General features: G+C 36.2%; 2 protein-coding genes across 2 annotated transcripts in view; one reads left to right on the forward strand and one right to left on the reverse strand.

Annotated features, from left to right (window-relative positions):
* The window catches only part of dph1 (diphthamide biosynthesis 1), an 87,759-nt gene extending 69,971 nt beyond the window's left edge, over window positions 1-17,788 (reverse strand). The window contains exons 1-3 of the mRNA XM_015382903.1: window positions 17,674-17,788; window positions 14,871-15,020; window positions 789-852 (exon numbers count right to left, since the gene is read on the reverse strand). Coding sequence (XP_015238389.1) covers window positions 789-852; window positions 14,871-15,020; window positions 17,674-17,725 — 266 coding nt within the window. The 5' untranslated portion in view covers window positions 17,726-17,788. The remainder of the gene's footprint in view (window positions 1-788; window positions 853-14,870; window positions 15,021-17,673) is intronic.
* A 1,782-nt stretch (window positions 17,789-19,570) lies between these two features.
* Window positions 19,571-26,760, forward strand: part of rtn4rl1 (reticulon 4 receptor-like 1) — a 221,164-nt gene continuing 213,974 nt past the window's right edge. The window contains exon 1 of the mRNA XM_015383061.1: window positions 19,571-20,284. Within this exon, the coding sequence (XP_015238547.1) occupies window positions 20,272-20,284 (13 nt within the window). The 5' untranslated portion in view covers window positions 19,571-20,271. The remainder of the gene's footprint in view (window positions 20,285-26,760) is intronic.

Here is a 26,760-nt window from a genome sequence, read left to right on the forward strand (position 1 = left end):
ATTCCATAACAGTTTCTTTCCCACTGCCATTAGACAGCTGAATGTTATGAAAACTGTATTATAAAAAAAAAACAAAAACTGAATGTTAGAACTTTAACTATACAGTCATATGTTTACATTACTGTTTTTCATCACAATGTTTTTTATCACTGCTGCTTACCAGATCAAGGCTGCACTTTAAAAAAATGAAATAGTCTAGAGAGCTATACTTGTGTATACAAAATGACAAAATAAAATCCAAGATTAAAATTGTTAGAAAAACAGTTTTACTTATCCCATTCCTCATGACACTGCACTTAGTGAACGCCTTTGCTTTGGTCAAACACATTCAGTTCTAACAAGAATAAAAAACATGAAAAATTAAAGTAGGTTCAAATACTTCTCAGAGATAGAGAAGAGATAGATTTCTTATCTAAAATCTCTAAAACCCTTTCAGACACGAAAAAAAAACAACAAAAAACGTCCGTTTGATGTATTAGAGTCGACGTGGATGTAATTAACAAGAATGATAACTCTTCCCCTCTCCAACTGAGAGGAGTGGGAGCTCTGGTATCTGCTCTGTCCAAAAACAGCTTAATCGCATCTCATTTTCTGCTGAACCTCTGATTGAGTCAAAGGCGCAGAGTTACGATAATGCTCTTAGTCTGCTAATGAGTACCAAGTGGCGGTAGCAGTTTAAGGTTACATGCTGCTGGCTTGACTTCTACACCTGCAGCTCATTCACTGACTTCAAAATAACATGAGACAAAAACCAAAAAAAATAAAAAAATTCTGTTCCTCCAGCTTACCTCTCAATTATGTCAGCAATGGTGCAGGCAAACATCTGCAGGCCCTCTGGAAGCTGCAGGGCGACTGAAACAAAATGCAAACAGAGAAGTTGCATGATTGTTTTACAGCAATAGATATATGTTATGTAATACATCCTTTATAGAACACCTTACATGGCTGCTGCTGGTTTGCAACGCTGATAGCCAACTGTGACATTTCAAAGCAATATTAATTTTCTGCTGGTTGGTTTATTTTGGCAGGTGGCAGAGTTGGAAAACCCAGAATAATTTACAAGAGCTCCATCTCTGGAGTTCACAACTTGCCTCAAGCATCGTACACAGCATTGAGTCATGCTGCCCCTAAAGTCAAGCAACCAATTAACTTTCTCTTGGCCTTTTGATCCTTGCGATCCCAACAATAGAAAGTCAGCTGATTTACTGACATATGAGCAGAGCCGCTCAGAGGAAGAAAGCTAATTTTAGAGCGCACCAAACATTTTGTACCTTTTCTCAGACTTTCAGAGACAGGCATCTTTTATTTTATTTATTTTTAATAACACCAGTGAAAGCCTGGAAGCACAGTTTGCCTATCATCTCTGCTTCACCCTGCCTGCAATCAGGGACCCCTTTCCTTTATGCATATTCCATCAAAGACAAATGACTTCTACTAGTGTAAACACACAGACCGGCTTTGAATGAGAAATTACCCAGCTCAAAAAAGTATATTAAAGAAAAAATGAACTGGATAAAGATATTTCACATGTTTTCTATCAAAACCTCAGTAATAAGACCAGAGTCAGCTCAGCACACACCAGGGATCTGAACTACATTCGCTCAAAAACATTTGGGAGCTTTGGCAAAGGAAACTTTTTAAGAACGACAAATGTGGAATCCGAGTGATTTATCTGAAAATATGGAGTTGATCATAACCTGGGAAAACCGGTGCATTTACAGAGCTGATTGTTGTTTTCTTCTCAGTAGTATATATATTCTCGCTTAAAAGGATGGATAATATGCTGAAAGACAGTATTTTGGAGGTAGGTTACTGATGTATAGGTGGGTAGCAATGTTGCCTTGCAGCAAGAAGGTTCCGGGCCTGATTCCCTGCACTGGGTCTTTCTGCATGGAGTTTGGATGTTTTCCCCGTGTATGCGTGGGTTTACTACGGGTGCTTCGGCTTCCTCCTACAGTTCAAAAACAGAACTGTTAGGTTAATTGGCTTCTCTAAATTCTCCTTAGGTGTGAGTGTGTGTGCATGATTGCAAGTCTTTTTATGTGTATGTGTTGCCCTAAAACAGGGTGGACAGGTCGCCAGTCAGGTTGCCAGAGACAGGCACCAGCCCCATCTTGACCTGACGGAATGAGCAAAAGAAGATGGATGGATGAATTTAAATGCCCCCCTCTTATATGTTACACCTTTTTTCAAACCCTTACTTTTGTTGAGATCAGATATCAGTGATTTAACGGGAACAACCCCCCCCTTAATGTCACACTCCTGTGAGTTTATAAAAGGAAGTGGCTCCCATTCAACTTCCTGTAGCCAGTGGCCGCTGCCTGCTTAACGTGAGACGTTTCTCATTTGAAAGCTACAAAACCCCAGAGGAGAGGTCTGTGCTCAGACTACCTGTCCTACAATTAAGATGGAGCTAATTGTAGTAACCATCTTTGCCTGCAATCCAAATCAAATTGAACACATTGTGAACCCGCCTGCTGAAGCAGAGGAGAGAGAGCTTTCCAGTTCTGGTCGACCTACATATAACTGCCAAAGGCTAACAGCTGAGTCTAATTGCTGTTTGCTAGGTTAGAAGCCGCTGATCCTTGCCATAGTGGTCTTGCCGCTGCCGCTGGCTTGAGAGACATCGCCTGCATTCATTTGCCGCTCCCTAAGCCGCCGCAACCAGCTAACTGCCGTAGCTAGAGAGGTTCCAGGCTACTATGAGTTATAAAATTAACTCCAGCAAAATTGCCTCTTGGTATTGCATCGGGTTAATCCAAATCTCTTTGAGAGCTGCTGTTGGATGAACGGACTGGACGGAAGACTGGGTCTGCAAAGAACCTAACTGAGGGAAAAAGTCCCTTCCACATCACCGATCCAAAACAGTAACATCCATCCTTCCCTCTTTCCATCTGATGCTTATTAAAGGCTCTGCTTGGGTGAACTAGGTAGAATAGATAGTTATGCATGTGCTTTATTTGAAATAGCTTTTTGATTTCAACTGCTGATGGTTTTAATAGTTCTGAACTGAATGCTAATGCTCCCTGATCCGACTGAACAACCAACATGGGTCTGAAGACAGTGCTACTGTGGACTGGCTAGCATCATTAGCTCCCAGCTACATCGTGCCAGCCACTTTGTAAAAGTCACACTGTGAGCTCTAACTTTCCTTTGTTTCACCTGGGCCTGCCGGACCAGACCTCCTGGGGCAAGCTAAGCTTGCCCATTCTCTTTCAGCTTCATCACAGTTTAATGCATTGCTGTGTCATAGCTCATTTTTCACTGTAAACCAAAACTGCATTGTTTTGACTGCATTTAATATTCTTGTATCAGGGTTTATTTACATTCATCTGCTGCTAACCTAAAGGATGCTTTCAATGCATTAAGCCTTAAACCCCTCTTTCCCTTTTATGTGCTTTACTTCATTTGTGCCTATTTTTAGTAGTGTTTAGTGTTTGCGTAGCTATTAGATATAATAGTCCTGTGTGATTATTAGCCGATTAAAGGTGCCAGTCTATTTTAACCCATGGTCTTTTGAGTTTATTTTATGCAGTGAATGATTTATCACTCAGTCTGGATTCACCTTTCTTTCAGTAACATCCAAGCCATAGCCATAGTTTAAATTACTAAATTGGTGAAAGCAATTGGATTTAAACAGCCAATCCAGGAGCCCATCCTTTTATGTAAGAGACCAAGAACCCTGGTAAGTAAGCAATTTACAGTTATAATCATTCATCTAATGATCATTAATTGGTTTCACCTCAATTTTGAATTACCTACTAATTAATTATAACTTCAAGTTCTAGTTATTTAATATATTCATAGTCTTCTGTTAAACTTACACAAAACTACTGAAAAGTTATTTTGGATAAAAAGAGAAAAAAAAAAAATTGACAAATACTGTATTACTGTTCATTTCCAGGTAGGGGCCGCAACACAGAATCTGCGCTAAGGACCCCCAAATTCAAAAAAGTCAATACAACTTTTTTCATTCATTTCCTTTTCCTCACTCAACCCAAAAAAACTTCAGCCACATAAATGTACAAAAAGTAATGGGTTTCTTTAGACAGTATTTTTTTCTCAACTTTCTGAGCTTCTTCACAGATTTGTTTAGTGCATTTTTTATAAATAGGTTACATATGCATAAATCATACTTTAGTTGTGTATAATAAGAGTAATTTTCTATTTCCATTAAATAAAATTGGTAGCATTTTCTTTCAAGACCATAAAAACACCCATAAGGTAATTTGTATTGATTAAAAAAACAAAGAAAAAGGCAATCAATCTTTCAGAGGAAGATTTTTGAGGGAAATAACAGAAAGGTGCAATTAAAAGAGTCAAGGGAATACATGTGATGCAATTGGACATTATGAACCTTGTGAACATTTGATTAAAACTAAGTCATTCTGGACTTTGGACATTCTTAAGACTCATAAAAAAGACTATTCAGCCTTATAGCAATCTGTTTAATAAAACAAATATATGATTTGGGGTTGATTATGACTTTTATTATTTTACTGTTCTCTTATTTGTGAGTTATGAGATAAAATTATACCGCAGTGGTAATCTCTTCAAGAAGCAAATCATTTTCCTTTTTATATAAGTGCCATCATTAATCTGGCAATGAGAGTTAATTTGTTTTCAATATTATGAAAATATGGGACTTAGATTAATTAAACTCAGGGGCATAATTAGGCATATTTTTTCCACTACAATAATAATGGCTTACAACTAATAAAAAGTAAAAATTGTCCTCTTCGGGAAACTATACTTTAGCAAAGTAAAAGAATTTGTAATTCATCTGGGTCCTTTGTATAAATTACCAAATCAATGTATCAGAGCAGGGAGATTGTCTTTGCAGCACTGCTTTGTTAGGACACCAAGGCTGTTGGAATAGTAGAATTTAGCTAATCTGCATTATTGGATATGTGGCCACTCATCCTCCTTTTTCGCTACATTTTTGTTTGGGTCAGGCTAGCATACTGAAGTGAAGCACAGTAACATCATGGCCATTAAACCAAGCAGGGCTTCTTTAGGCAACGTGGACAGATGTCTGCCTTAAATAAAACCATAATTTCAATAAAGGGGCTGTTCAGTGGCACAATGGGTAGCGCTTCTGCAGCACGAAGGTTCCGAGTTCAATTCCCGGCCCAGGGTCTTTCTGCATGGAGTTTGCCTTCTTCCCCTGAGCATGTGTGAGTTCTCTCCGGGTACTCCACCTTCCTCCCACAGTCCAAAAACATGACTGTTCGGTTAATTGGCTTCTCTAAAAAATTCTCCTTAGGTGTGAGTGGGTGTGTGGGTGTGTGCATGAATGGTTGTTTGTCCTGTTTGTCTCCATGTTGTCCTGCAATGGCCTGTACAAGGTGGAAATAGGCATTAGCACCCCTTGTGACCCCGCTTGGGATAAGTGTGATGGAATAGAGTTCCCAATAAAGTTTATCAGGAGAGGAAAGGGTTAAGTAGTCAAATATTTGCTGGAAGATCCTTGAACAAACTTTGGAAATACTAAACCCAGTGAACCAACACCAATGATTTCATAAGACATTCCTGACTGTGAAGTTTCCACATCCAAGAAAATTGAATTCTGAACAACATGACTATTCCCCTACTAAAGGTCTTAGACTTCCTGAATTCAATGTTCATTTTAAAATAATTTGAACAGACAACTTTGGCCACCAAGTAAAAAAGTGCTTTCCTTTTCCTCTTTTGCCCGGGTAAGAGGCTTCTGAAGTTGTATATGTTTATCAAGAATCTTACCAAAAAGAATGTGCAGCGACATCCCAAGAACAAAAGCTAAGGGTTAAGAGAAGAGGCCCACAGAACCTTTGAGATTCTATGTTAAAAGATGGGTGACAATATATCTGAGAAAGGCATGAGTTCCCTCCAACAAACTTAAAGAATGGGTGTCTTGAATTTAGAACATCAAAGGCTTTGACACAATAAAATAAATAATAGCTTTTCAAACAGCACGTATCATACTTTTTACCTTAGCAGCAAATATTTCCTTTCATTTTTTAAGCACTAGGCTATATGTACAGCTAGAATAAAATGTGTTTTCATATGTGGAGTGGATGGACTGCTACAAACATGTCTTGAGAATTACATGTAATACATAGATCTAGAAATGTACTTATTTTAAAGTTTGTAATGTGTTTTTTACCCAATGTAGACAAGGATTTTACTTACTGAATTTTAAACAGCTTTTGGATTAAATTCTAATTTAGATATAGAGGACATTTTGATATTTCTTGATTTTATTTGGAAAAACACACCCAGGATGCACATTTTCTTAGGGCAATCTGCTATCCATTTAAGCCCTTAGTGTTAACGCTTCTAATTATTTATACAACTCAACAGCATTCTTTTCTGACAGCAAACTTTACCCCATCTTTTTACTATAAATCAATCGGGTGTTTGTTGCAGGATGCATCACTATACATTTTTTTTTTATTTCTTGGCAAGAAAAAAATTCAAGACCTCACTATACAAAAAAACATTAAAAAAAATGCAACATTAAAAAATCGGAACTGACAATAGGCCCAGCAGGCTGATTTGTAATGAACACATGATGGAGTGATACAAAGAGCTGTAGTGGGGGTGCCTCTTACAGACGAAAGGTTATGGGATCACCCTGAGCTCATGCAGGCAGAGAGATGGGTCATTATATGGAAAAGGGCAGGTTTATTAACAGAGAAGGATTCTAGAGCAAATCTCTGTCATGGCTGACAGAAAATAAAGAGCTTTGTCCGTCTACAGGTTGCTGTGATTGGGCGAGTCGGATGCTAGAGGGGAGAATACAATTTAAAGCTTTTAGGTAAGGTTAACAAATGCATTCACCAGAAGATTTCTGCAGAAAAAGACCAATCTTACAAAACTTATCTCAACATACAAAATTAATAAACTTATATTCATTATATAACTGATGAATTCATTAGAGAGAAAAAAGTGAGAAAGGCATTTTATTTGGACCAATGTTGTAGATGTTTTAGATTGAGCAGGAATTATCAGGATTACCCAGAGCTGGAGCTCGTCTCCATCCAATCCCGATAAGCATGCTATATAATTATAGTCCTACCTGAGCACTGCCCAGGGTTTCACTTTACATATATTATAAGCTACATCTGATGTTAGATTGCTGTGCGAAAGTTTTCGCCCCCCTTGAACTTTTCAACTTTTTGTACCATTTCAGGGTTCAAACCTTCAGATATAAAATAAAACATTTTTGAGAACATAAACAACAAGTAGGACAAAATCATAAAGTGAAATGAAATCTATTGGATTTTGCTTTTGGGAGGTTCAGACACGTGAAAAGATTGGTTTAGAGTTGTTTTGTTGTTGTTATTTTTCATCCAATTTGTATTTGATAGGCAATCGGATTCACATTCACAGATTCACAGTCCCAGGGACTTGTAGTGTTAAATTTGGTGGTACAGACCCTTTACCAATTCTCTCCCTCTGAAATGAAAGATTGTGACTTATCAGTTCAGTTTTGTTAACCTTAACATTGGCCTTGTCTTGGTCCCGGTACTCCCTAGTGTTGCGATGCATTCTCGCTGATCTAACTGGACCTACACCCCTCTGAAAACACACCCCTCCAGCGTAGGCTTTAAAAAGACTAGCTCCCCATATTAGTGTCCTAAGTTGACGGAAGCTCTGTGTCGCTTAAAGGTTAGACAAAAGTGCTTCCAGCTAAAGGCTACGCTAAGTAGCAACCAAGTCCCTCCAGAGAAGTCTGCGCTCGATGGACAGAGTCCGACTGCCTTTGTCCTGCGATTCAGAAGGAGCTGAACAAAGTGTTTTTATTCTTCCCGTGATTCAAACAGAGTGAACACAGTGTATCCTGAATCCTGCAGCAGCATAGACAGAGAATAGCTAATCCAGCACTGCTAACCATGAAACAACAGGGGTCCCGATCGCCGTTTGTCGAAGGAGCCGTTAGAAGCCTCCGGACCATGACCTTCTGAGATGGAGAGAAGAAGCAGGAAGTGCTACTAGAGGCTGCAGCTATGAGCTAACCACCGTAGCTAACACGCTCTTTCAGTGCTACTTTTGCAATTTATCACATTTGATTGAAATAACGATACAAAAGCACCTTTTTGCTACAGCTCTATTGAAAGTATGGTCATATTTTTTTTTTTACTTTGCTGACCAACATTGCTCAGAAACTTCAGGAAGTGTTGAATTAGTCCATGCTCAGTAGTGACGGGGAAATACTACTCTATAGAGCTCTCTCTCAATCATCTCATTAAAATGGACTTTTACATTTTAATTACATTGAACCATCAATTTTTTTTTTCAGATTTAAAGTCTTTCAATAACTAGAAATGTTAAAACTAGCCAAAACTGGCAAAGATAAGATAAGATTTGTTAGGCTTTAAAATTGTCAAAATTAGGATTGCAGTTATAATAATCTCTCCAAAATATTCCTTTTGTCTGCAAATAATAGCGACATTTTGGGCCGGCCCTGTCACAGCTCTAAGCTAATTCCAAGAGACAACTCTAAAAAGCGCCAAATATCAGGGGGGGTAGGTGGGCTTTTTAATGTGAAAGACTAAGAGCATGTTACCAAAGATAAACCCTTAAAATACGAGCAGAAATGGACAAAACGAAAGGTTTAAAGGAATGCAAATCATTATGTATTACTAGGAAGTGTATAAATTAATTTTAACATCCATTTTTCTATGCAGTAATGATATATGAAAGAGTAAGATAAATTTTACTGTTTCATTGGGAATCAAGAGGGAAAAGAAAAGCCATTGGCAATATAATAAAACAAAACACCTTTTCTGTTTACAGCTCTAAAATTAGGTTTTATAGTTTCCACTGCTCCTAAATCAGGTGAATTTCGAAAGCTTAACAAACGTCAAAGCATACTGAAGACCAAAAACATTTGTAAGGTGTTTTTTTTTAAGTTCAAAGTAAAAACAAGCGCTTCAATTAATAAACAGGCACAGAAAGTTTTTAGATGGCCGGCTGTGAACTCTCTTTATTGCCAATCTTCAGTACTCGATTTCAAACAAATTCTGTGAGACTCAAGAGGAGTTCAAAGGATGACAAAGAAACAGATGGGCACAAAGAGGAACAAAGAGGGACAAGGGTGATAAGGTGAGTTATGCTCTTTGAGTGCAGATAGAAGGGATGAGCACAGCTAAAAAAAAACATCCCATAACCACTAAAAAAAGCAAAAAAGCCAGCAGGAAGCAGTAAAGCACACTCTGCAACTGCCAAAAGGGATTTCTTTAAAAAGACATGAATAAATAAAAATGATGCAATCCTCTTGGCATAAAATCTGCATAATTATACCCACAGCAATAAGGGCCAGAAGGACCATGTGATTTATGTTGAACAATATTTTGTTTTCCTCAGACTAAGGGCAGATACTGAAAAAATGACATCATGATATGAAAAACCAAGCATTGGCAAATTCAAAACATACATGGAGCACTGCATTGGAAAAGAAGCATGCTATAAAGGGGGAAGTTATTCAAAATATATGACCAAGAGGCTAGTCCGGGATTATGATTTAGGAGACTGTAAAGGGAAAAAAAAAAAAAAGACGCGTCTGTTGTGATTCAGCCAAATGGAATCCAAGAAAGAATATAAAACAAACCTTTTTTCCGATGAGTAATACCACAGTAGTTTGCCAAGAGGAAAAACTTTGGACTTACAGTAGATAAGATTAATACAAACTATTCAAATAAATATTAGACCAAAACAATTCATGAAAATAGTTCATTAAGCTAAAAGGATCAATTGTCTTTATGATTTCAAATAGCTGCTTTGAAAATGTGACCAAAAACCATTCATTAGCAAATTAGGTTTGCGTGGTAGAAAAGTTGCTTTAGTCATAGATCCATACTTATAAAATGGGAAAAAAGCTGCAGAAGTAGGTTTGACCTTTATATACACTCATCACAAATTGAAACCCTTCTAACCCTTTTAAGATTTTGGCTAATCTACTTGGATCAAACTTCTACATGTATCAAAAATAGTTATGGTTCTGGTATAATTCTGGATTGATATTCAACATTTATTTACTAGAAATTTATGGCAAATTCAAAATTCTTTTTGTTTGTTTTTTTAAACACAGATCTATCTAGCTTCATAATGTGCAACTTAGATTGAGATCAAGGCCAATTAGAAAACTTTGACCAAAAACTAGGCTGTACCCATTCCAAGGCAAGATTGTCCTGAGGCTTGAATAACTGTGTTTGAGACACTGCTGTTTCAATCATCCTCTAGTTTATGATCAGCTTGCACCTTGGTTGTTCCTGAATGTTGAACACAGTTTAGTTTTATCAAAGGGTAACAGTTTAGGTCAAATAGTTGACCCCTAGACAATAATGGGTCTAACTGGTACCAAAACATAGTAGAATCAGCTTTAGAAGGCTACAAAATGATCTACCTAAAAGGTGCTGACCTCGGCTCGATTGAGATTTATTGAGTAATATACAGTATTATGGTTCTGTTTCTCTTTTTCTGCTGTTTCTCCGTCAGCTGTCAAAATTATGCTGGCTTTGAGAGTAGCAGCAGCGGAAATTGTGTTTTTGAAAACACAATATTATTTATTTATTTGCTTATTTGCAATCTGTCTGTCTACTTCAAGTCAATGCTACAAAAACATCTTCTTTTGACAGGTACAGTTGTGCTTGTTTAGGTGTGCATATCTAGATTCTGCATTTCCCTTACCAATATCCAAGATGATGGTAGATGAAATGCCCAACACCGCCCGCCCATCTCGCTTCATACTGTGTCACTAACATACTCATGCTGAGTCACTTTTCACTTCACAGGTGAACACAGCAGACAAAGACCATAACCTTTGAAAGCAGAGATGGAGTAGCCATGTTTGTAATGCTTCCCAAACAGTTGGTCTGTTAAAACGAATCTGTCAATGGTAAGAATATATTTTTTTTCTACCTAATAAAAGTCAGCATCCTTTTTGGAATTTGGAGTGAGCCGTTAGAAAAGATGTTAAGAACCACTGAGTTTGCTTGTAGGCAGGATCCATCACCAATCAAATGTTCCAATAAGTAAGAGAAATGATCAAAAATCCAGACAGATCTGTGTAAGCAAGGGCAACAGAAGAAGTCAGCTTTGTCTCCAAAAACCAAAAGATTAATGAACCAAATGTTGGTTGGTTGTGTTGTGCTGAGTGTTTGCATATAATTGAGACTGTACATATAATTCGGAAGCACTGAGGATTATATAAACCTCGTGTTTAGTACAAACTACAAGCTGACCTCACCACACAAAACCAGGAAGTAGAAAACTTTGCTATGAAAAGTTATTAAATTTGTGGTATTGGCCTTTATTGAGAAATGTCTTGAGTAAAACCTCAACAATTATTTGTATGGTGCCAAAAAACGTATAACCCTCCTTTTTCAACTGGGTTACAGAAAGCTGCAGAAATATTTTTTTAACACGACACAACAATACGTTTACATGAGCTTCCCTAAATGTGTTCCATTACAGAAGTGAAAGCTTTTTGTAAGGAGTATAAAACCGTCATATTCCCTATATAGTTTTTTTTGGTACAAAGATTTACTCAAATGTTCACGCTTCTCTACCAACAATAGTACCAGAACTTTCATCCAGTGGGAATATTTTTTCAGTTGTTCTAACTATGCTTTGCGACATCATAGTTTTTTAATCGATATTCATTTGTTTATCTGAATAGGCAAAATCGAACAGACTGAAAACTGGGGCAAAGATTTTAATTTTTTTTTATGGAAAACCCACAGCTTCACTTTACTTTAATCTTTTTGTTATTTAATTTGTATTTGTTGTCTAAAAGAAAAGAAAAAAAAACACGTTGTTTTATCTTTTTGTCTTAAACCCCCCAAAAAAAGAAAAAAAAAAAAAACGCTCTTAGAAAAAACTATTTTTAAAGGGCTAGGTCTATCTCGATGGTCGATAGATTCGTCTATTCACACAACCTTACTTAGAAAACTTGCTTTATGGTCAGTGTGAAGAAAAAAAAAACAAATTGGGGACCAAGCAGCTTTAATGTTAGTGCAGTTCTCCAAAGCTGTCAATAACACACAAGCGAGTTTCCTGTGGGAGTGCCATCACTCTGAAGATCAAAAAAAGGCCAACATGTTCCATTTACAAATTCAGTGTTAACTGACAGGAAAGCACACTGGACATGGAGTGCATGTGAAAAGCATTTTGACTCACTTAAGAGGCCCAGAAGAGGGAGGACAGCACAAGAAAAACCTTTTTGTGAAATTACAGCAACGTGGAGCTTAAACTATCTTCAAAGAAGGGGCAACTAATGCAGTTTTAGTTGGCAAGATACTTTTCTTAAAATACCGCTCCAAGAAACTACAATTCTTACTTGGTTTGTTGGATTAACTATCTTGTCCCAATTCCTTATCTAATTTTATCGTCAGGTTAGACCCCAAAAAAAATAGATTTATAAGGTAAGGTCCTATCAGTGAGAAACTTTAAAGTGGTTTACAGCAAGTAAATGAATAAAAGCAATGGAAAACTTGCATCATAGAAAGATGACAAATGAAATTGGTGGAAAAATGCGATTCGTGGAAAAATAAAATCCAAAAAATCCAAAACTTAAATCATCATAAACAAGTCTCCAAACTCTAAGAAGTAAAATGTATTTGCAATTTATAATATATAGAATAGAAAATCCCTGTATTGTCCCACTTTGGGGAAATTCTGGTGTTAACAGCAGCAAAAAGATGATTGAAAAAATGGTCACATAAATGAGGACCTTAGAAAAGAGTATAAGAATAACATAATGGTGAAGAGTTAAAAAATAAACAGACAAAATACTCTACTGTAAAGTGTTTTAACAATATAAAACTCGGCACCTGGAGAATAAATAACTAATATACAGTTATGGACATTTTTACAGTAATGGATATTTGAAAATAGCAGCAACATCAGAGATGTGCAAAATGACAGAAGCAGGTTATTTAACTGACTTAGACAAAAAATGTGCAAAATCAGCATGAATGTAACAACGTATTGAGGTTTTTGGGAACAGTGATGGTTATTAAATATTTTCATATTTAATAAGTTACTGGTAAATCCTTTAAAGAATGAAGAGTTTTGTCTCAAAGATGTATACTAACAACATAGAAAGAAAATCAGTGCATTGGTTCCTTAGCCTCAGAGGAAGGCAGGGCTGGCCGCAGGTGATGGTGTTCTCTCATCCACTGTTCTCACACTGGACACCTGCTGCTTCTGCCTGAGCTCAGGAACACCAGCTCACCTTCCATTTGTTTTTTGTCTGGATGATCCGTCCTGTTTTGGGCACTCTGACTAAAACAAACATGGACAAAGCGCCAGAGAAAGATGCGTGTCCGCTCAGAAAAAATATATATTAACGGTAAAAATATATATATTAATATATTAACAACTCAATGACCAGTGCTAAAAATCTGTGTCCTTCATAATGACCGGCCAGTCGCTCATCGGGGCAGATCACGTGAAAATCTGCCAATCTTCCGAGCACTGCCTATTGATCGGTGCAAGCCTAATAGTGGATCAAGAGTGTGTGACGCATAGAAGGAAGTTAATTAATTTCTGATTAATTCATTCAGCGACATCTTGTATCCAAATTTTGATCACCTTTTCATATCCCTTTTTTTCTCCCTCACATGAGAATTTGACTTCTGAGTATGCACATTCAAATGGATATAGAGTTTGCAACATTAGAAGTTTTTCATGGTTCATTTACTATTTCCCTACATTTTTGCAATAAGTAAAAAGTTACACAAGTATCAACATTCACCAACCGCCTGCAGGTGAGTCCCTGCCTGTTAGAATCACCACAAAAAGGGCTAATGTCAGCACAATTTTACAAACGATGTAAAAAATCAAGCAAAATCTGCTTTTCTGGTTTGAAAAAAAGAGCCCACAAAAAAAAGCTAATAAAATAAAAAAGTCCGTTTCACAGTTCAGGTTTTTGTGCAGGTTTTAACAAAAGCCTAACACCAACACACACATTTTAACATGAAAAATAAGATTTAAATAGATTAAAGTTCTGAAAGAAGGGAAACGATTACCTTTAAAAGAACCCTTTAAATGCCTCATTAATAAGTAAAGTATGTTTTTCACTAGAAGAAAACCACCTACAAAAAGAAAGATTTGGAAGCTACTGGTATTTTTTTACTTGCATGAACTATTTAAAGACATCACAAAGAATAAAACGACACCAAGCTTTTAAGTATCATCAAAAGACTAGATGTCAGCCAGTCTGTTTTACATACTAAGGTACTGAAAAAGGAAAACATCAATAATTTACCCAAAAAAGAAACATCTACCAGCTTAATAACTCAGCTTTATATCATTACTAATACTAAATATATAAGTACTTCTGAACTGAATTGTATTATTTTTTCTAATTAAAAGAGATAAGGAATATCGATGAGGCTCAAGCCACCCACCTCAATTCTGAGTAAAGTTCCAAGTATATCAAGTCTTTTTTTTTTGTGGTTGTATAATCCCAGATAAACACAGCCAGCTCCAGTCAGCCCTAAACTTTGCCAACCATTCATTTCTATTCTAATTTACATTGAAAATTCTCTCTGATCCACTAAGAAGCCCAGAGGTCTTCGGACAAGAATGTGCTGATTATGCAATAAGAGCCCAAAACAATGTGAGAGTCAGATCAAAAAATTGACTGACAAAAAACAAAAGTTAAAACTGTTTTTAATTTTTTGCATGTGGATGATCTTTGAAGTGTTGTTCTACACTGTGTGCAGCCAGCTAAGCATTTTGCTTATTTTGTTTTACTTATGTATATTATGAAACTATGAACTGTTAAATTAGACAGCATAGATGTATCGATATAAACAAGTACATGTATATCTATGGATAAAGACAAAATATGACAGAAGAAAAAATAAAACAATCACCTCTCTTTGCTTTTGCTTGCCTCACTCTCCAAACGGTCTTGTGAATCTCAAAGTTGTAGTTTGTTGGCAGGACTTTGATGGCTTCCTGTAGCTCGGGATCTTGGAGGATTTCATCTGGAATTTGATTGGCCACTCGTCGTGGGCCTCTGACTGCAGAGAAAATAGATTATTAAGGTGTTACCCATGAGAAAAACGCACAAGATGAGTCATACAATATATTTTATACATAAAAATCTGATAATAATTAAAGGGTAGTTTCCTGAAAATAACTACATTTAAAAGCAAAATATTAGAAAAAACTCACTGAATTCAGAAAAACGGTGAACCAAATCATAATATTGAATAAACATTTAATTGACAGCAAATTATAAAAGAAATAACTTTTTAAATCCAATGCATTCAAAACTCTTCCTTCTACTATCTAGCTACAGTATATTAAATAAGCTTACATATATACAATAAGAACATGAGAAATGCATTTTTCCTTTAAAAGAGAATGAATGTGTTGAGTCTGACATAGTGAAAAAAATTGCAAATCTTTTTATGGAAAGTAAGCTTGGGTGACGCAAACAGTATTTCTTTTCAAAACTTAGCAAAAATCCTCCATTATACCTTTAAATGCAAAATGTTTATATAGTTTCTTTCAATTTTGATACAATTACTGCCCTGAGTGGGTTGCTTTGTCAGCTAAAGGCATGTTATACAGTCTCTATACTTCACTTAAGGATTAATCGATTACTAAATTAGTTGATTATTTCAATAGTTGATCAATCTTGATTAATCTGATTCATTCTTTCAGCCCTAAAAATTAAAAAATTATTGAAAAGCTCATGCAAATGAAAATATGTAAGCTTTTTCCTGTATCGTAACATTTCATCATCAAATAGTTTTAAATTAGAAAGAAAGAAGTGTTATAGAGTTGCTATAGGAAGCATTGTAAAAGCTCTTTACCAAGAACTGTATTTGCACTACTGTCACCATGCTTAACAAACAGCACCAAGGAATTTAAAAAAAGGAAATTAAGATTTTTTAGCAAGGAGTATTACAAAACAAACTACTATAGGGTTCCTACAACATAAGGCAAGTTAATTTCAAGACTTTTTAAGACTTTTTTTGTCTCTTGAAATAAAAATTTAAGACCAACTTCACAATAAACAAGAAAACATGGTTGTGACAAATTTAACCTGATGCTTATTTGAACATAAACCATTACTTTCTGGCCCAGTAGACAATTTTGAAAAACTTTCCATATAGGAAGAAAGCTAAAAACACAATAATGACAGATATATTTCTAACAGCTAATGAATGAAATTCACAAACTTTGTTTTGATCCCTACTCAAATTCCATAATAGCTCTGCTTTCATTGTAGGCGAACCGTCAAACATTATCCGGAGATTTGGTGCTACTAGTGCTCTTTTTGATGTCGGATATGGCTGTAGAGGCCTTGCAGAGACAAGGGTGGAACAGAACTGAGAAATAGCTGCTTCTCCATAACTTAATTTTGGTGCTTTGTTTTTCCACTCTTCACATGTCTGACTCCACAGCTTTGATTCCCATCGTGCCGAGCTTGAATGACTTCTCGCTCAAAATACTCCATTCCTCATATACATCACCTGGTACTGTTTTTTAGCCATGCAGAAAACTCTTGGCTGGGTATCCGATTTTCATTGAATTTACACTTCCCCATGTTATTGGCGCATCACCCCAATGTCTGTTTGCAACCTCGTTTTTATTGGTTCTGTTGTCAGGATGGAACTAATAATGGTTACAGCAAAGCCGTTCGGTAAATGTAAAAAAAATTATCATGATTTTAATTTTTGATATGAATTACAAAAATAAAATCCTATTCTAATATTGTAATAAAATCACCTATGACCTGGTGACAATTTTAAGACCTATGAAAGACTCATTTAAGACATTTTAATACCAATTAAGGCCCTATTTCAATATTGAAGAATTCCATGCCTTTTAAGACTTTTTAAGGATCTGCAGGGACCCTGTACTAAAGTTGTAAAAATGTAAGACTATATGAAAAAAGGAAAATGTAATAAAAACAAATTACATGCCATTTATTATCCAAAAACGGAAAAAAAAATATCCAAAAATACAATATAAAAAAAATAAAAAATGTTACAATTGAAAAAAAAAAAAAACATGTTGGGACAGTCAAACAGCAACCACCAAATATACACAAGCTGTACATAAATCTCTGGTCTGCCACTGATAATGTGGAGATTATAAAAAAAAAAAGACAAATAAATAAATAATAACAAAGACATATGAGAGCCAGATTTGCCCAATCTAGAATACACAGAATACCTTTGCCAACAGTCTTTGAACCGATGACACTAAATACATTATATTCTATCTAGTCAGACCTTTAATCAGCAATGAGTAAAACCACCTGCCTTGTCGGAAATGACTCAACGGTTAAACGTTTGTGCTATACTTGAAGAGAAAGAAGAAAGTTTAAGTAAGTTTGAAAAGAAAATTATTCCTGAAAGAGAGAAACATTGTAGCAAAAAGCAGGTCAACACTAAATACAGAAAAAAAGCAGCACATAAGAAAACGTTTTAAACTACCCGAAATACACCAGCTATGACATCCAATAAGGTATGAAGGAGTAACTGGTAACATTTAAAGCGTTATGTTGTTTCTTAAACTTCACCTCCCATCACTGCCAGACAGCGGTTAGCCGACAGCAAGTCATTAAAACTGCATCTAACACCCACTGTTAGAGAAACACCCGCTGAACACTGAAAGCAGCGACAAACTAATAGATTTATTAGCGACAGTACCAACCTGTGGGCTTTTTCACAGGGACCATCTGCACTTCACTTACGGGTGCCGCCATGTTTGTTCACTTCCAAACAGGAAAGCATGAGCGACAGAAAGGCGCGTCCAATCGCTCAAAGAGGAAAGTCACGATAAGCTGATCCCCGAAGTCATCGATGCTACGGCAAGGGACAGTATAGCACCAGCAACTAGACATGTTGTTTATTACTAAACTAAAATATTAGAAGATGCGTCTTAATATGGTGACATAAAAATTTGAATATAGAAAAAAAAAAGGAATAGAAACCTACTTAAATCCAAAAGCCAAATTATATATACATAGCCTTTTTTTTTTTTTTTTTTTACCAAAAAATAAAATCCAGTTATTTAAAGTATAACGAGTTCTTACATTAACTTCTACAGTTCTACACTTCTACATATTACGTTAATTACTATATAGAAAGAAAAATACACTAGTACATTAATATTGTAAAAATAAATAAATAAATAAAAATGTATTAAAATACCCCACTGAAAAATCTACTAACAAATATTTAGTTACTTTCAGGGGTGGAGCTAGATGGGGGGCCAGGGGTGGCCATGGCCACCCTTAGCCAATCATTGGCCACCCCTTCTAAAGTGGAATATTCAAAACATTTTATTTTTTTGTTTTTAATTATACACATCAATATACTAACATCAGAGATGATAAGTACAGAATTCATGCTCTTTTCAGAGCTCGATTTGTGTTATATGGGCTAAAGAGAAAAGTATGTGTCTCTGCAAGTCATCTAGGAGTCTTCAGTGAAATTAAAAATAAATAACAATTTAAATTTTAAAAAATCCATCAATTTATGTGGATATTAGTGCTTGTAAATATAAATTTTTTGCAGAATGTTTATTGATACAAGTAGGTAAGTAATGACAATGATGATTGATTTATGTCCCAGAATTCAAAACTGAGTTTTATCCACTATACCTTTTATCTAGAAATTGCGGACGTTTATATATGTATTAAATATATATTTGTTAGCAAAGGCGGTGGAAAAGTATAGTTAGTCTTTATTTAGAAAATATGGATATTTTGCTTGTTAATTTTCCTGTTGGAACATTGTAGATTGACCGTGAGGTTATGGTGCCTATCCACTTTGGCAACCCCTCAGTGTATATTGGTTATTGCCAGGCCGCCCTTATAAAAAATTTCTGGCTACGCCTCTGGTTAAATTAGGACAATTGCTTTATGCCAAACCATGCTAAAATGAAAAGTAACCTAAATAGTATTTTAAGTAACCTAAATATGATAAGTAAAAAAACAAAAACATTACACTATTGTTTTCAGTGTCAGGGATCAAAGTGTAACACATCATATCAATTAAGAAATTGCAGTAGCTAAATTGTATTGTAGCCATTTTAAGTATTAATATGATTATTATAAGGAGTAGTGGTGGTAGAAAAAGTAGTAGTAGTAGTATAGGTATGCGTCCCAGGCTAGTCCTACGGAAGAGGATTAGGGCCACTGACAAAATAAAAGAAAGTGAACTAATTTTTAAATTTTGTTTCAGTTTAATATGGCAAAAAGTCAGATTTCTGAGATTAGTCAGAATTCTGAGAAAAAAGTCGGAATTCTGTGAATAAAGTCAGAATTCTGAGAAAAAAAAGTCAGAATTCTAAGAAAAAAAGTCTGAATTCTGAGATTAAAGTCAGAATTCTGAGATTAACGTCAGAATTCTGTGAATAAAGTCAGAATTCTGAGAAAAAAAGCCAGAATTCTGACTTTTTCCCCATATTAAACTGAAATAAATTTTAAACATCAGTTATTTTTTTTAAAAAAAATTCCAGATGCCATAATCCTCTTCCGTCCTAGTCCAGTCAGAGACAGTGGAAGTGAAAGGGATGGGATGGAGCAGCACTCTGCATCGTGGAGGGGCTGACACTGGATCACTCCTTTCCTTCCCTCCTGAGCGCACAGCGATCTGCTCCATAGTTGGAAACCTACGAGCCATCTTTCCAGATAAGATGTCAGAAATGTAAGAAGAGGCGAGTGCTGGGAATGTTTTGAGGAGTGTGGTCTCGTTGTGTGGCATTAGACGCGGAATGTGAACCTAAGTAGTTTATGATGATTGTAGGTTCCTGGGCTGTGATACGATTTGGATGAATTTATGGATCTGCGGATCTAAATTTCAGCATCTGATTTGTTTTTGGGGGGATTTTGGGGTTTCTGGGTACCAAAGCTGCTCTGCAGCCTGTGCGGTCATTTAGGTCTGGAAGGAGTATAATCTGGGCGGAGGGGGTTCTGCTGTGCGTCCTCACACGCTGGACTTCAGGTTTGGACTTGGACGAGCGATTGATTGCAGCAGTTCACAGCGACTATCTACATTTCCAAGCTTCGAGGGAGATGTGTCAGACTTTTTAAAAGAAGGGAGCTAATTGTTGGATGAAACAATGACAGTCTGCGACTTCAGCTGATTCCAGGGGAGCGCACGGATATCCAGAGGAGCGACACCTGATTCCTGCTCGATCCAAACGGCTCCAAAAGTGAAAGGCGCAAGTTTCAAAGCCTGGAATATAAGAATCCATGAGACGGATCAGACACAGGACCAAATAACGCAGAACTAGACCAGCAAGATGTTCAAACGGGGTAAGTCTCAAGTTTTGCTCCAGACTCAAGTCTCTCCATGGTATTTATTTATTTGTTTGATTGTTTATTTATTTATTTTTTTCTTCTGTTGTGATGCGTCTACTCCTCGCGCTGGGGTCTTAACCACATCTTTAAATATCACACATTCACGAGGCTGCCCTGCAGACGTCTTTTTATAGACGTCGAGCATTTATGTGCATCTTTAATTTGCACATTATAGGCTCTGTGGGAATTAAATATTCATCTGCGTAAGGATTCGCTATGATGCACTGTGTGATATTAATACAGCCGATGCCGCACTGCAGTTTATGAGTTATGCACGGCTATTTCTACCAGCATATTCTACATCATCTGTTTGCTAAATCTGCTGGAGATTGCTTTATTGTAGTTTTTTTCATCCAACGTGAAAAGAAGAGCTCTCCAAACTTTTAATATCCATAACCCCCTGATAGATTAACAGAAGACCACACTCTTACTTTTATTCTAGACTTAAGCCATATGAGCTGCATGGCTTTTCCCCCACAGCTCTAAAAGCTCTAATGAGAATGAAATACCTAGGCTACTACTTGCCCCCACTGCGCAATTATTGGAGTACTGAAATAAGTAAACTGCTTCTCATTTTTACTGTGTCTCCTTATAATACACGAGGCTACCTGGAGATCCTCAAACTCCACTTCATCAGAAACTGCTTTTAGTTTTCATGTACTAATGATGCAAAGTAATCTGCTCCTTTATTTTTTATGCACTCCAAGATTGAAGCTATATAAAAACAGCAAACCTTCCAGAATTCCTTACAGAGTGCCTTGAAACATTTTGTAAGGTATGGCATATTGTAGGTGGTTTTAATTAGGTTCCTAGAAATGGTCTGTGATTCCAGCTGCAAGAGCTTGGTCTTTGCTTTCTGTGTACATTAAAGATTGGAAATATTAACTCACTTTTCTTTGGGAAATATCTTAAGTTATTTAAATTTGGTACAGCGGGTAGCACTGCTGCCTTGCAGCATGGAGGTTCCTGGTGCGATTCCTGGCTCTCCCTGTGCATGCATGGGTTCTCTCTGGGTACTCCGGCTTCCTCCCGCGGTCCAAAAACTGGTTATGTTAGCTGACATCCCTAAATTTTCCTTAGGTGTGAGAATGGTTGTTTGTTCAGTTTGTTTCTGTGTTGTGCTGCAATAGACTGGCTATAATGTGACAGAAAATGGATGGATGGATGGATGGATGGATGGAGAGCTTTAGAGAAGAACAATCTTTTAAGTCTAGCCATGGGTTAGGAATTCGATTTACCAGAGGTAGGTAGGCCTAAATCTAGCTTCAGAAAGTAAAACTCTGCCAATTTTTTCTTCATCCTGTTTACTTAAACAGGTGATACAAGTAGTCTCAAACTGAAATCCTCAAGAGTTGGTGTCCTGCAGCATTTCCCTTACTCTACACTCCTGAATAAGATGGCTTAACTACCTCAGTGGGATGCTATCCAGCTATGCAGAGCTCTGTAACTGAGCTCCTATTGGATTGAACCACAGTGAGTTTAAAACTGCAGGACAATGGCCCTCAAGGACTGGAGACCATCATTTTAAACACAGTCTATGCTGTGGAGCAGGAAATGCAAATGGTTGCAACTAATCTATGTTCAGGATTTTTACGTACTAAACTTGGCTTACCCTTCTCATGATTGAATTTAGGACTTTAAAAGGGCTACTTTAATATATCAATTTAAAAGGAGAACTTCCACCCCAGTTTAAAGTATTTAGCAGCTGTGTTAAACTCCCCCCATCCATATTCAATTTTACTGTGGGGTTGGTGCTTTCAGGATGATGTGTAGCGTTCATTTTCCACCAAAATCAGCATTTGAAATGTTCAGAAAATTGAATCGAATCTATGTTCAACATGACACGCTATGATTGAACAACAGCTTTCTTTTTTTGAACCCTTTCATAAAGAACAGGCTTGTGGAGTCATGGAGTCAATTTAGCCATCAACAGATTCCTTTACCTGAGTTTTACATTTCTGCAGAACTGCAGAAATGTAAAAAAAAAAGAAGGTGCCGAAAGAAGAAAAAAAACTGTATAAAACAAACTTGTAGGTAGAAGTCGGGTTAATTTGGGGAATTAGAAATAAAAGGGCTTAAATTCTATTCATGATACACTTTTAAAATTTTAATATATGAAATCAAAATGAAACCTTATCTCGTTTTCCTTCCACTCTACAGATGCCTTGTCTTCTACATGATATCAAAAGAAAATCATTTGCAGTTTTCTGCAGTAATGTGACAAATTGTAAAAGGGATGTAATCACTTTTGCAAGGCACTATCTACACAAAAGGCTACTTTGGTTTCCACATATTTTACTATTAAGAGTTTTTATATCTGGAAATGTCTTCAAACAGCAGAAATATTCTTTTCTGGAAGGACAGAAACATCAGAGAAAAGGGGAATAAAGAAGCACTGCAGGAGAAAGTAATTAATATATATTTTATTTAATATTAATCTAATAACATAGATTAAAATCACCAAGATATACATTAAAAAGTAATTCTGGGAAAGCAGAATGGCTGTAAACGCTTTGTCAATTTTTTTCTCTGTCAGTTTTAAAACAATCCTATATGCAAACATGTTTTCAGAAAATACCATGATTCTTTTTCAGGTTGGGAAAGTACACTTTCACTGTGCACAAAAACAGAACTGGTAAGATTAAGAGACAAAATAAATGAGAAAGGATTTAATGCATGGCTGATATATATGTTAGCAAACAAAAACAAAAAAAAACTACAATAAAACGTTATATGTTTCAGTTTTTCCCTCTTCACCATTTTTTTTCTATAATACAAAATGTTAGATAGCTCACTACAACAGTATTTCTACTGTTAACTGGTGGCTTGGTAAGAATAGAATCTTTCTTTCAGCCAGCTGACCAGCAGTGGACAGCAACATAAGGGAAGGTGGAGCACTGCATTGCTTCCTGCTCCATTAGAAAACTGGCAAGAGTCCAACTCTGCAATCTCTTTAGAAGTCTGCTAGGCACAATATACCATTTCTAAACTTTAAAATGGATATTACGTAATCATCAACAGTTCCCCACTGAGATGATCTCCCACAACACACGTTTATTTGTGTTTTGATCTCTAAATACAGAGCAGACAGGTGCAGGTCCAATTTGTATGCTTCATCTGTGCCCTGACCAAGGTTTTGTATGTAAATCAGCTATTTTACCTCCTGCAAAATCCAAGATGAATATAAATCTCTTAATTCAAAAGGAATTATTTCAAAATGCTGGTTTCATCCGTCTGCCAAAATGTGTTCTGTATGCCAAGGAGTATGAGTCTACAGGAGAGAAGCAGGAATGCGTCAGCTTTGGCAGGAACAACGTAGAACTTCTCTGGTGAATTTTTTTTTTTTTTTGCACCTGAAATAACACATTTTAAAGGAAGCCAGGATGATGTATCATGAGCAGCAGCCGCTGTCACAGATTCGCCATTCACAAACATATTCAAGTAAAGTTTCATGTTGCAGCTTTTAGTAGGCTGTAGAAAGCTGTGCCTCCTATTTTGTTTTTTAATGAAATGCACAGGTAGTATATGGCATTCTATAAAAATGTCTGAACTTATACACCAAGTATTTTAATTAAACGTTGCTTTGAGAACATTAATGTGGTTGTACATATGATTCTACACAGATCTTTATTCATGTAGCCATGCAAACACACATGTCAGGTCAACTTCTGGCTTAGCTTCTATGGTCTGTGTCTGTTTCTTGCTTTTATAATCTCCATATATACTTCTTTTTCTCAAAGCCAGTCAGCCACAGACTGGGCACAGGGGATGATCTGTCAGAGCAGCTTTCAGACGGAAAGGACAAGATGTCCACTGAATTTACTATGCTGTGTCATGCTGTAATTATGGCTTCATGTTATTTAGGATTATTGCAAGGGGCTCAGCTAAAGCATTATTCTGCTAAGATACACCAGAAGAACAAGGAAACTGGCATAACCAGGTAGCTGATTTATGGGTTGAATAAACAACATCTCAATCAAACTGTGTGCATTCATTGCTTTGAAATTCTTGCAGTATTCTCCTGTTTTCAATGATAAACAAAGCTCCTAATAATCATATTCAAAAACATCATTTTGTTTGACCTAGTAATCATATTTCTTCCTATTACCATAGGGGCAGGTTTCTTTCCACAAAAAAAAAAAAAAAAGCTGAAATCCATTTGCCAAGGCTTAAAAAATCCTTAGCAGTGTCTTAGTCGACATAAAACCACCTCTATTTTTTATATACTTACATCATTATTGCATTGTGGTGCTCTTTTAAACAGAAACTGCTTCTTTCCCACTTCATGGTACATGAAGATGAATTTCAGCAGTGAACACAAAGAACTGGGTTGCATTAGGCCCTAAAACCAGAAACTTACAGCAGCCAAAGAGCTTTCTAGTCAAGATTCTGCAAAATCTGGCATAGAGCAAAGAGAATATCATTTAAAATTATCCTTAAATTTTGAATATGACATGAATTAAAGACTTTTGTTTTTCTGAACTTTTAAATGAATTGCACATGGAAAAACAAACATGCATCTGATGCATTTTCTTTATATGATGAACTTTTTTAGTGAAAAAAAGAATAATATAAAGGTTAGACATGCACACCTTAGTGAATAAATTGTTATAATCTTGCAATTACTCAGCAAGCAAGACCTCAAGGTGAATCAGAATATTTCAGTAAAAGTCTCATCTTTGCATAGATAAGCTGGTGGGCTAATAACACATACAAGTGCAAATGTTCTTATCTTTTAAAATGTAAATAAATAAACTTGACATTTAGATCTGTGTAATTGAGTCTATAATATGGGTATACAGGCCACTGCAAAATAAGGACTTTCTAGAGATCATCAATTAGCAGTAATGTTTGTTTTTTGAAGTGTCAGGCTTCCAGTATAGGATTTACTTGAATAAACATGCTCTAAAATATTCTAATAAGAAATTTTACTAGAGCGTGTCTCAAAACGATCAAATAACCTTTTACTTCATCTCCAGGTTGTCAAAGCTCTATGTTTAAAAACAGCAAAATATATCAATTATAACTAGCTGAAATATTTAAATCTAGCATCATATATTTTGTATTCAACAGTCATTCTATTCCTTAATTTCCCACCTAAAGCGATTTAAGATAATGCAAAGATAATTACTTGTAGTGATTACAACAAATTTGAAAGCAGCTGTTAATTGAAGTGTTAACTATAGGAGAATGGAAATTTCTTGTATTTTACACATACTTGCAAACAGGATTAGAGGGTTTTTCATTAATGATTTTAGCAAAGCAAATACACCAAAAGAGAAACACCTATAAAAAAAAATAAGACCATCTCTGAGTCTCAAGCTTGATTTCCATTAATTTATTTTTTAATACAGTTATGGTACACTATATAATCATTTAATACTCTGGTAATAATAAATAAGCAAAATATGGACATCATTAAAGCCAATATTTGCCTTTTGTTAACAGCTGACATGTATGTTTCCCCAATGGGGACACAGACAGTCGTCTCAGGAAACCTAATAATTCTAAATGTTTACACAATTTAGCACAAGAGCAATACAAGACCCATCTGTCACTGCTTGTGGCAAACTTTCAGCCATCATAAAGGCCTGGAGAGACTTGTGCTTGAGGAGAAAAGATTCCTTGCTCATTTTATCGCCAGCCTAATCCTTTCAGAGCCTCAGAATGTGCCATCACTCCTTGTCAGCTCTGCACTGTCGAACTTCCCAATGTTAACTCGGGTTTATGTGCAAGAAAGAGGGCCAACAACTGAGTTCGAGAGGAGAGGAGGTTTGAAAAGGAGCGGAAAGAGGATAATGTAGAGGGGAGCAAAAATATAAACCTCAAAGTGATCCCTTTAAATCTTTCTAAGCTGCCTGGAAAAATAGAAAGTAAATCTGAGCAGAAAGTTGACGTTTCTTCTCTAGTCTGACACTTGTTTAGAAGTGCAAATTTAAAAAAAACCTTTCTACCCTTCGGTTGAAAATGGTAATCAAAACATCAAGTAGATTCATGGAGGTGAAAAACATGGGCCCAAAAAAAAAAACCTTAATTTTTTTTGGTGGAGCTTTGATGCAGTAGGATGGAGAGAAAATGCACTAGAGTAACTGACTGATTGGTATTCCAGAGATCAGTCTTAGAAAACACAAAGTCTAAGATAATTGACAGAGAAACAATCATCGGATAGCTGAGTCACATTTATTAGACAGCCAGACAGTGCACCTCAGCTCCTGTCAGTGAATTCAAAATGTCTCATTTAGACAAAGGAGATTCTTGATACCCGAAAGCCATTTATTTAGCACACAATACTCAAGAGTGTTTCTGTGGGAGATAGTGTCACTTTCTGGTCATATTTCTCCTAACAGAAGATGACATATAATTAGTAGGTATGTGAGTTAGAATGTATGCCTTTGTAGTAGGCATCAGTTACTGTTGTGAGTGTCCTGTTG

This window comes from Cyprinodon variegatus, unplaced genomic scaffold, assembly GCF_000732505.1.
Source record: "Cyprinodon variegatus isolate N-32 unplaced genomic scaffold, C_variegatus-1.0 Scaffold14, whole genome shotgun sequence".
Classification (NCBI taxonomy): domain Eukaryota; kingdom Metazoa; phylum Chordata; class Actinopteri; order Cyprinodontiformes; family Cyprinodontidae; genus Cyprinodon; species Cyprinodon variegatus.